Source organism: Bos indicus x Bos taurus, chromosome 11 (assembly GCF_003369695.1).
Source record: "Bos indicus x Bos taurus breed Angus x Brahman F1 hybrid chromosome 11, Bos_hybrid_MaternalHap_v2.0, whole genome shotgun sequence".
NCBI lineage: Eukaryota > Metazoa > Chordata > Mammalia > Artiodactyla > Bovidae > Bos > Bos indicus x Bos taurus.
The window spans coordinates 102,163,252-102,174,598 of record NC_040086.1 but is presented as its reverse complement, the minus strand read 5'-3'; the positions used below and the strand labels follow the sequence as shown (position 1 = coordinate 102,174,598).

The following is an 11,347-nucleotide window of genomic DNA, read 5'->3' as shown; positions in this document are numbered from 1 at the left end:
TTCAGCTCTGCTGCCTGGGGCCACAGGACTCACAGCCCAGGCTCAGCCCATCGTCTGTGGCTGGTGAGTGTTGAGGCTGGCTGAGCATGGGTTGAACATTTTCCAAACATGGAGCATTTCAGAAGGGAGTGGATTTATTAAGAACGAGGAGTAGAGATCAAGTGGGCACAGTGAGCGCAGTGACCTCCTGACATATCAGGGAAGAGTCGACAGTTTTCCTGAGTTAATAGCAATTCTTAGAGCCTCGAGACAAAATTCCTGCCGGAAGGTTGGCATTAGGTTATTGGTTAGGGCGCTAAAGGGTGCTCAGTGGAGTGGGCATCTTTGCCTAAGGGGGATCCAGGAAGAAGCTTGTTAGTGATCATCAGGGCCTTTGGCAACAGTTACACAGGGGCTCAGTCGGCTTCAGAGGTGATCTTGGTCCTGGGCTCCGCACCTGCGGCCTCGGGGGCAGAACTCACCAGGGAGGGAGCCTGGGGCTGGCAGCTGGCTCTGCTGCCCCACGCACCCACCCAGTACCCTGGACCCGCTGGTCCCTCACCCCCACACCACAGTGACCACAGAACAGTCGAGAGGAGGGGAGAGAGGCAGCCCCCTGGCCTTGTTGCGAGCACTGGCTTTGGAGTCTCTGGGTTTGACTCTTGCTCTGCTGTCCTCGGGCACATACCCAGGCCGGATTCCCAGCGGCGGAGACGACCCTGACTCTGCCCTCTGCCCCTCACCCCCTCACGGGGCACAGCCCCACGTGCGTTCCTCTTGCGACCTTTGCTCCTGTCCTTCCAATGCAATGCTCTGTCCTCCTGGACGTGGAGCCACCTGGAGGCAGAATCCAATTCTCTCCTCCAGACTCGAGTTAGAACAGTGGTCTTTCCCCACGCCCCAGAGGACCTGGGCGTGGCTGGGCTTCGGGGGTCCAGAGGCAGCCCCCCCTGCAGAACCCAGTTTTTCTCTTGGCTGTGGCCCCGCCCACCCTCGGGAGCAGAGCCCAGCGCCCGGGAGCCGACGGCCTTTCATGGGGGGTCCACACCTTAGTCCCAGTCCTAGCCTAATGCTTCACTTCTATGGACCTGTTTCCTCCTCTTTAAAGAGGATGGTCCTGCTGGCTTCCTGGGCTTGAGGGCTGACGGATGGGGGGAAACACCTTGGACCAGGTGCCTGGGTCTCGTGATAACTGAAGACCCCGTTTTCCTCCAGCTGGGTCTGGAGCAAAAAGAGACGCCAGAGAGAGATGGTTGAGGCTTTATTCAGGAGGCACTTGGGAGGGAAGGTGGGCCCTGGGGTCTCCTGTGGCCCCTGGAGGCCAAGGACATTAGAAGCCAATGACGACAGGCATCTGAGCCACCTCAGAGTCACCCGCAGAGGGTTCGGTGGGAGCCCCGGAGTTGTCTGCTGGGGGCACGGGGCTGGCCTCAGAGTTGTCCTCGGGGGGCAGCAGGCTGGCCCCCGCGCTGGTCACCGTGGGCAGGGCCTGGTAGGTCTGGGTCCAGAACTGCAGGTAGTTGGTCCTCAGATGCAGCTTCATAGAGTTGCTGTCCATCTGCTTGTTGATTTCCAGGTAGTTGTCATCTTCCAGGGTGTAGGGATCCCAGTTTGCGGGCACTGTCGAGTGGCCCGTGTTAGGGTCCCTGCAGAGCAAGAAAAAAGGCTGGGTGGCTGGGTCGGGCCAGGGGGCTCACAGGAAGCTGGAGACCCCCATCCCCTGCTCACCTGGGCAGTCTTCCACCCTCTGCCCCATGGGCACTTCCATGTCTCCCAGGCACTGGTTGGGCACGTGAACATCCTGGGGCCCAGTCGGGAGCCCTTGGCCTCACATGGACGGGGTGCCCGGGCTCAGGGAGGGTAAGTGTTTAAGGAAACAGGGACTGAACCCCCAGCCTGCAGGGTGATGTGGACAGAGGCCGTCCCCACCCCTGCCTTACCCAGTTCTGGCAAAGTTGGTCCAGTAGGCAATCATGGCCTTGGAGACAGTCCTGTCTTGGGCCCGGTAGCCCAGGGGGGTGGCAAAGGGCTTCCCGAAGACATACTGGAGGTCATCGGCGTGGTCAGCCCCCATCCACTTGGGGTAGATGGGCATCCGAGACGGTTGGGAGAACAGGTAGGTATAGGTGTTGGCGCTCCTGAGGAGGGAGGGGAGATCACCCAGGTTGGCAGGGTGCCCACCTGGGGCCGCCCACCCCAGAGATGGGCCCCAGGGGAAGGCCGTGGGGGAGTAGGGAAGGGTCTGGGCAATTCCCATAAGACTCAGGAAGGGGAATTCCCTGGCAGCCCCGTGGTTAAGAATCAGTGCTTTCAGTACCAAGGGCACAGGTTCAATGCCTGGCTGGGGAACTGAATCCCACAGACTATGCAGCAAGTTCAAAATAAATACATAAAAAAAGACTCAGGAAGGATCTGGATCTTTTCACCCAGGAGAAGGAAAACCGTGGCCCAATTTTTGACTTCATGGATTCTACAATTTCAAGTGCGTTTACACCTGGCCTCCGCCAATGGTATAGAGGCATCTTCCTTCATAATTCGGTATCGAGAAAGGTTGTTTTTCTCTGCACATGAATCTATAGTCTTGATTTGATGGGACAAGGTAGGTTGCGTCCTCGGTTATTTCCTTTTGGCCCTGACTGACAGGAAGCTCCAACCAAATTTATTGCTGAGTTTTCATGCTAGATTTCTGTGTGTGTGTGTGCTCAGCCATGTCTGACTCTGCGACCCCATGGACTCCTCTGTTCATGGGGAATCTCCAGGCAAGCATGCTGGAGAGGGTTGCCATTCTCTCCTCCCGGGGATCTTCCCGACCCAGGGATCGAACCTGTGTCTCCTGTGTTGGCAGGTAGATTCTTTACCACTGTGCCACCTGGGTTCTAGGTGAAATTTTATCTTCCTACTTTTTAAGCATCCCTAGCTTATTTTTCATTTTCGTTGGCTATTATCACATAGAGGGTTTAAAAGTGGCCACAGGCTTGTTCTGAAAGTTGTCAAATTTGAAACCCACCGCAGAGAATATCACCCAGCGGCACTACCCTCCAGACAGCTTGTGGATGGAAGGCCGACTCAAGGACTTTCTGACGGGGAGGGCCGAGGGGTGTGGGAGAGCGTACAGGCCTGGCCTGGGCCGGGAGTCACAGGAGGGTTCGGTAAAGCCCCCGAGCTGAGGCTGGGAGGATGGGCCCTCTCAAGGCCCGTCAGGCCTGGCAGACAGCGCAGGCACAGGTGGGGACCGACCCTGGCTTTGCCAGGCCTCCTGGACTCCTGGGAGCTGCCCGCCTTGAGGCCTCGCCGGGAAGGTGTTTGGGATGCCCGGTGGGCCACCCGCGCCTGCCCTCCTCACCTGGCGTGGCTCTTGTGCTGGGCCACGGCAATCTTTGTGGGGATCAGGAAGAGGATGTCAGTCTCCAGGTCCACCATGGTCTTCTTCCTGGTCTCCTGGGATGAGTCCTGGGCCCAGGGCTCGGTGTACACCTCGTACGTGGCATTGGCACCTCTGAGCCCCTTGGTGACGGTGAGCCCGCTGACCAGCTTATAGAAGTCCTCCCTGCAGACAGCAAACGAGCACTGGACCCTCCACCCCCTGCCCACAGGAGGGCATCTGACGCCCTGAGATTGCAAGATTGAACCAGTCAGTCCTCAAGGAAATCAACCCTGAATATTCACTGGAAGGACGGATGCTGAAGCTGAAGCTCCTGTACTTTGGCCACCTGAAGTGAAGAGCCGACTCATTGGAAAAGACCCTGATGCTGGGAAAGATCGAGGGCGGGAGGAGAAGGCGGTGACAGAGGATGAGATGGTTGGATGGCATCACCAACTCGATGGACATGAGTTTGAGCAAGCTCTGGGAGATGGTGAATGGACAGGGAAGCCTAGCGTGCAGCAGTCCATGGGGTTGCAAAGAGTCAGACACGACCGAGCAACTGAGCACCAGTAACACCAAGGCAGCAGAGGGCCACAGACGGCCCCTCCCCACCCTCACGGTGCCGACTTCCTCATTCGGCTGCTGCCACCCCCGCCGCACCCCTCCACTTCCCCGGCTTACTCCGTGACGTCCTGTTTGTTGCTGTTGATGGCTGGCACGTCCATCCCGACAAAGAGGTGGCCGTCCATGTCATTGGTGCCCGCTATGTAGTCGACGTCCGCGGCGTTGGCGTACAGGTTGACGGGGTCATCAGGGATGAAGTCTCCATCGATGACGGGGACGAAGGACAGATAGTGCAGCTTGGGGTCTGGGGGCGGACAGCAGCAGGTTCCAAACCTTCTGCTACCCACCTGCGCCTGCCCCAGACCTCCAGGGCAGGAACTGACCCCATCCTGAGGCCACCAAGGAGCTGCACCTCCTTTGATGGAGACAGGGGCTCCTCGGCTTCAGCATTATTGACCTTCCGGCCTCTTCATTCTATGTCATGGGGGCGCCGTCCTGCGCAGTGTAGAGTGTTAGCAGCCTCCCTGACCTCGACCCACTAGACGCCAGTGGTGCTCCCTCCCCGGCTGCAACCACCAGAACCGCCTGCAGGCTCTGCCATGCGTTCCCTGGGCGCAAAATCCCCCAGGACGAGAAGCGCTGGTCCAGGCGCCGGGCCTGCTCTCTCACTGCAACCTGATGCCCTTCTCCTCTCCCTGTTCTCTCTCTCTCTCTCTCTCTTTTTTTTTTTTGGTCCCTGTTCTCTTGCTCTCTTGAATCAAGAAGGAGGAAAGTCTAGAAATCTTGGAGGGGACCGTTGGAGAAAGAGGTGCCCCCTCTCTGTGGCAGGTTCCAGCATGTCAGCCAGAAATGGTGTGAGACCCCTGAACTGGCCCCAAAGGACCGTATGCCCTGTCCCCATTAGGCCCATCCCGTTTCCCCTCCAATTCAGCTCAAAAGAAAATACAGTCACATTTCTGCAAATCCATGACTACTGCTACCAGGACACCAACATCCAAGTGCTCAAGTCTCTTATATAAAATGGTGCACTATTTGCATACAACCTACCGACATCTCCCCATATACATATGTGTGTGTGGCTCCTCTGTCCATGGGATTCTCCAGGCCAGAATACTGGAGTGGGTAGCCGTTCCCTTCTCCAGGGGATCTTCCCAACCCAGGGATCGAACCCAGGTCTCCCGCATCGCGGGCAGATTCTTTACCAGCTGAGCCACCAGGGAAGCCCAAGAATACTGGAGTGGGTAGTCTATCCCTTCTCCGTCAGATCTTTCCAACTCAGGAATCGAACCAGGGTCTCCTGCATTGCAGGCAGATTCCTTACTGAGCTATCAGGGAAGCCCTGCGATGGGGCGCAGGGGGGACCGTGGGGAGGGCGGGAAGCCAATTCAAGTTTTGCTTTTTGGAACTTCCTGGAATTTTTTTAATGTTTTCAGTCTGCAGTTGCTCGACTCCCCGGACGCGGACCCCTCAGATATGCAGCTGGTCTGCATCTTGGGCCGAGATGTTCACGTAACACTTGGGGTTCACTTCACATCAGGTCCAGACGCAAACGATGGCGTCTGCATTGCACTTGACCTTGGAAGGGGTGAGAGAGAACGATCGCTTTCTGGGTTGATGAGACTGACACTTGTAGGATTTTGCCGCTGGGCCCCTGGCCTTCCTGGGGTACAGAGTAGCAGAGCTGGAAGGGGAATGCTGCAGCAGGTGTTCAGGAGATGTTTGCTGAATTCATGAGTGGAGGAAAGAATGAATGCTTATCTATGTGCAGAGGCTGTCTTGATCTGGGGTCCATAAATCTGCTGAAAATCATGCACGAATGACCGCCTATGTGTGCATGGTTGGGGATGGGGCCAAACTGTTCTCCAAGGGGTCATGACCCACCGAAGACAAGAGGAAAGACACCTCCCCCACTTCCAGCCATGGCCACAGAGGCCTGCCAGGGCAGGGGTGGCAACGAGCTGCCTGGGGACGCCAGTGAGCTGGTAACAGAGCCAGGATGAGATCCGGCATCCAGTGGGAAGCCCCCGGGTCCCCAGCCCCCAGCAGCCCCTACTCACATTCCGTGCTTCCCAGGGGCAGCTTATAGGCCAGCGTCAGGGCACGGGGGTCAGTGATCTTCAGACACCCAGCCATCTTGCTTGTGTCGTCCACGGGGCAGCCCACCTTCTCTGCAATCTGGGGGTTGGGGACAGAGAGGCAGTGCTCAGGTTGCTGGACACAGGGTCCAGAAGAGAGTGAAAAGGAGGGAGGCCCCGCCCCCAGAGCGCCCCCTTACCCTTTTAGCCCAGAAGAGGGGGTCCTGCTGGATGGCCCAAGGGCACAAACCCACTCCACTCTGGCTGATGGCTCGCTTGATGAGGCCCTTGTTGTAGGGAGAGAGGGTCTGCAATACAGAGAGGTCCAGTCACCCCCTGTGCCCGCCTGTCTGCAGGGCTCGGCCAGGGACACCCCGACGGAGGCGCCCGTCAGCCTTGCTTCTCCCCATCACCGTCGACTGCCTCCCACTCCTTTGAGTGACCCCTTTAGGGGCCTCCAGACCTGCAGAGAGACGCTGGCGCCTCCGGCCGACTCCCCAAAAAGGGTGATATTGTCGGGGTCTCCTCCGAAGGCCTCAATGTTCCTCTTCACCCAAGCAATGGCCATGTGCTGATCCCAAAGGCCATAGTTACCTGTGGGTGGGGCAGGAGGGCTTCCTCAGGGGGCTTGGCCCACATTAGGCGCACAGTCCATGTGGGTGGGATGACATCATCCCTGATGGCGTGGAGACCCTGTCCAGCCCCAGGGCGGTGCGTGCTGTGTCCCCAGGAGGCTGGATGGGTGGGTGCTGGGGGAGGGGAGTCTCAGGCCGGGGGAAGGGGAGCTGGAGGCCGGGGGCTCAGCTCTCTCGGTCCAGCCAGAGTCCCTCCAGTCTGTCCGGGGAATTCTGTGTTGTTCCCCGCCCCGCCCCGAGGTGCCCCCTGGGTGTGCCACCTCCTGTGTCTCTCAGTGGCTCCCACCCCCACGTCTCTTGGGGTCTGGCCAGCTGGCCGGCAGCCTCTTCTCTTTCGCTTCAGCTGCCAAGCGGCTCCTGTGTCTCACGGTCCAGCTCCAGCCCCCCTCATTTAGCAGATGGGAGGCTGGGCCCTTTCTGGGGGACTGTGGGGAACTATCTGGGGATGAGGGATGCTGAGGGGCGTGGCCTCTGGGCTCAGAGCTCAGAGGCCGGGCACACTGGCTCCCCCCGCCTGGTGCCCCCGGCAGACCTGGCAGGTTGGAGTCCCCGGTGCTGAGAAAGCCCAGGGGCCCAACGCGGTAGTTGAACGTGACCACGATGACGTTGCCCCGTGTGGCAATCTCCTCCCCGTCGTAGAGGTAGTTGCTGAGAAAGTTGGCCCCTTGGCTGGCCCCCATGAGGAAGGCGCCTCCATAGATCCAGATCATGACGGGCAGGTCGTGGGAGACTGAGGGGGAGGGGAGCAGGCTGCGTGATGCCAGATACACCCCTCCGACACCCCCACACCCCGCCCACGTCCTGCCCATCCCCCCACCCCATCCGATCTGTGCTGAAGTTCAGCTCTGGAGCCCCGAGACACAACCCAGGGGCCGGAGCCAGGCCTCTGGCTGCTTGGGGAGCTGGAGGGCGTGGTGGGGGGGGACGGACCTTCCTTCCTGCCCTGGGGGACCCAGATGTTGAGGTAGAGGCAGTCTTCATTTCCGTAGGTGCTGTCCTGCGTGAGCGTGGCCTGCAGGCACCGTTTCTTGAAGCTCTTGGCCTTCAGGGTCCCTGCGGGCGGCCGGAGGGGCTGGCGTGAGGGTCGGCCCCCCAGCCTCGGGACCCGGCCCGCCCTCACCTGCTCCCACCTTGCCAGCCGGGGTGTCGCTCGGGCTTCTCCAGGGCCTTGGGGGCGGCAGCGAAGGGGATGCCCTTGAAGATGTCAACAGAGTCGCCAAAGAGGCTCAGCTTCTTGTTGACGCCCTCCACGAAGCCGCCTTCGGTGTATACGGAGCCCAACTGGCCAGGGAGGGGAGAGTTCAGGGGGGCTTTGGCTGGTGGGCCCCCGGAGGAGGATAGCCCCCCTGCAGGCTCTGGGTTCCCAGAAGTTCCCCCGAGACAGCTTCCGGGAAGGGCCCACCTGCATCTGGGACCGAGACCCCTGCCACCTGCTCACATTGCTGGAGGAGCCGGTTCACTCCCCATCCCACCCCACCCCACTCCTACCCCTGGGGTGTCCCGCTCCCTGAATCTCAGAGGAGGCTGGTTCAAGCCATGAGTCCGCACTCAGGGAAGCATTCCAAGGAGGCTGGGACAGGTGGGGTGGAGGTTTGGATTCTCACCATGGCTGCCTGTGACCTTGAGCCTCAGTTTACCCGCCTGTAAGATGGGTGACAGCACTACCCCCCTCGTGGCCTGTCGGCTTGTCCAGCTGCCGGCAGTGGTTGGCCGCCTCGGGACGCCAAATGGTTCACGCCCAGCAGTAAGCTCCCTGATCAGCAGGCCCGTCTTCCTCCGCCCCTCATCTCCCCCTTGACTGAGTCCCCTCAAATCCTCACAACCCCTGTGCTTCAAGCTGGGACAGACCCCTGCCCACCCAAGGTCGCCAGAACTCCCATTGAGCTGGCGCCAGATGGGTCAAGTGTCCAGCCCTCACCAGCGGCCTGGGGGCTGGCGTCCATCAACCCACTTTTCCTGAAGGGAGCTGAGGCTTTCCCGTTTGGAGTTGCTGCTGGGCAGCTCCTGTCTGGCCTCAGAGCTGGGCCCTTCTCTCCCAGAGCTTCGCTGCCTGATCTGGGGGGAAAGCAGGTCCGGGCTTTCTGGATCTCTCCTGAGCTAGGTTCCAGGGGGGCGAGAGTGGGCCAGCCCCACATCCCAGGCCTGACCAGATCCCAGCCGCTCTCTGATCTAAGTCTGGGCTGGGAGGGGCCCCCTGCCTCGCTGGGGCAGGGGGAACAAAGTTCCAGGCCGGGCTGGAACTACAGAGAAAGAAGCCAGAAGAAATCCCTGCCAGATGCCCTGGGAGTTGGGCCCCTGTCTCTCCCATCCCTCCATGCTCCAGGAGTTTTTTCCTGAACAGCCTCCCGGCTGTTGGGAGAGGGCACTGGGGGGCTAGGGATTGACAACTCTGTGTGACTGAGACCGGCCTGAAGGCCCCCCATGGTGGACAGGGCATGGGGACCCTGGCCATGTCGGCAGCGTGGGTAGGGGTGTCGCTGGCTGCTGGAACAGCACAGAGGAAACCAGGACCTCCTCAGCCCCCAGGAAAGAACCCCCCAGAAGAAGGAGAGCGGCAAAAGGAACCCAGGACCAGGGCCTGAAGCTCTAGGCAGCAGGGGTCTGAAGAGCAGGCTGAGGGGTGGAGGGACCAGCCTGCGGGGTGCATGGGCCCCTAACCGGAGCCCTGCCAGAGCACCCACACCATCTGCGTGTGGCTGTTGGCTCCGTCCTGGAAATGTCTCCCTGCCCGGGTGCTCACACCCACAGGAGGTCAGTGAGGGTGGGCAGGGTTGGCTGCCCCAGGAGGGTTGGCTGGGCCTCCTGACTTGTGTCTGGGCAGAGACGCTGTAGCAAGCAGGTGCTGGAGGAGCAGGAGATGGAGGTTACACCAGGAGCCAGACTCCAGGTTTGGACTAACGTGGGTTCCAGATTCCTGCTCGGCTACAGTGGCTGTGTGATATTGGGCAAATAGCTTGTCTGCTCTGGGCCCCCGTCACCCCTTCTGGGAAAGGGGGACCACACTGACGTCTCTAGACAGACGATGGAGCCAGAGGGGGGTTGTGGGTCAGGTGGCTGACTCAGCAAGTTTGACCAGTTACACTTGAATTTCAAATAAACAACAATATATATATTTTTAAGTGTATGTCCTAATCATTGGGTGAAACATACACCAAAATTGACTCATGGTTTATGTGAAATTCCAGTTGAACTGGATATTCTGTATTTGGCAGCCTGAGTCATCCTGCTAGAAATGCAGAGTAAGTGCCCGGGAGATGCTGTTAACAATGGTGGTCGGGTTCTGCCAATGACTCTCTGTCTTCCCCCTGCTGGGCCCTGTCCCCAGGTTCCAGGTCTGGCTTAGTGGAGGTGAGAGGGGGCTCCCTCCCCTGGCCGACCTCTCAGCTGGGCTCTTGCTTACCTTCGCTGCACTCGCTACTGCCAAGCAGCAGGCGAGGCCCAAGACGGCTAGCTCCCAGCGCCCCATGGTGTGCGGCTGCCTCTGCGACACCTGCCCTCGGGGCCTGCGGGTATTTATGGGGCTGGAGGCAGCCCAGAGCTTCCCCTCCTCCTGTCACTGGCCCTTCCTCCAGGCTGGCCACACTCCAGGTGGCGTACCTGGGGCCAGGGGACAGCTGCTGTTTCCAGCGGGGCTCGGGCTGGGCCAAGGTCACACGCAGACAAACACGTCACATGCACACACGTGCGGGGATGGTCTGTCTTTCCCAGGGTCCTCTGCGCCCACGTGACCTGGTCCCCACAGGGCACCTGTGCAGGTGACTGCCTACTGGGAGCCCAGGCAGATGGCAGGGCGGTGGGGAGGGCAGGGGCTCAAGGACTGGAGCTTGGCTGGGTGCACAGTGCCGACAAAGGACTTGCTTTTGCCCTCAGGGAAATGGGCTCGCTGTGTCCCTGTGCCCTGACTGCAGTTCAGCAGAGGCCGTTTACAGGGTCTGGGCCTGTGACTTCTGGGACAGAGCTGGCCATGGGCTACCGGGCGGCTGGTATGGCCCCCCGCTGGTACCCAGGGTGCGCTGGGTGTCTGTACAGTGTGAGATGGGGTGAGGGCTGAAGCAGCGCCAGGTCGTCACCAGGCAGCACAATGCTCGGAGGCGGGGACGAGACTCCGGTCCTGCCTGGAGGCTTTCCCCAAGGAGAAGGAAGGGCCAGGCTTTTCAGCCACACAGACGGCCCAAGCAAAGACCCCGGGGCCACCAGCCTGTGGCCAAGACCCATAGAGACCTGCAGAAACACAGTTGGTCCATCTGCCTGTCCGCCTATCATTTCCAGCGCCCAGATCTTTTGTGATGCCGAGTGAGTGGAGAGAAGCTGGAGAAATGTGGGGGGTGGGTGGCAGCAGGTGGGAGCCAGGAGTTAGGATGCTGGGAAGAAGGACTGGTGCCGTTTGAGGGATGCCGGCAGTGACAGGAAGATGCGCATGTTGGCTCACACCTTTGCCTAGCCCCTCCAGTTCTAAGAATCTGCTCTAGAGGAAGTGACTGTGAATATGGGGGAGGGGAAGCCTCCTGTGCTCGAGGAAGTTCAGTGGCAGTAAAAACCAAGGGGGGCACCCCAGAGCAAACGGTGGGCTGGGTCTAAGACCGGAAGTGAGGTGGAGGAGCCTGGGCCACCGCAGTGCCCAGAAGCAAGAAGGCTGGGAAGACCAGATGGTATGTCAAAGGACACAGCAGCCAGCCTGGGACTGTTCTCAGGCCAGAGATGAGACGAGCTGGGCAGCAAAAAGCAAGACT

General features: G+C 59.9%; 1 protein-coding gene across 1 annotated transcript; it reads right to left on the bottom strand.

Moving 5' to 3' along the window:
* Positions 1–1,224: 1,224 nt before the first annotated feature.
* On the bottom strand, positions 1,225–10,170 carry CEL (carboxyl ester lipase). Its single transcript, XM_027556687.1, has 11 exons — positions 10,018–10,170; positions 7,748–7,898; positions 7,548–7,670; positions 7,150–7,347; positions 6,446–6,576; positions 6,183–6,290; positions 5,965–6,082; positions 4,025–4,211; positions 3,323–3,526; positions 1,920–2,117; positions 1,225–1,625 (listed from the first exon to the last, which is right to left on the bottom strand). Exons 1-11 carry the CDS (start codon positions 10,081–10,083, stop codon positions 1,310–1,312), a joined length of 1,800 nt encoding a protein of 599 aa, XP_027412488.1. The 5' UTR covers positions 10,084–10,170; the 3' UTR covers positions 1,225–1,309.
* Positions 10,171–11,347: the final 1,177 nt, after the last annotated feature.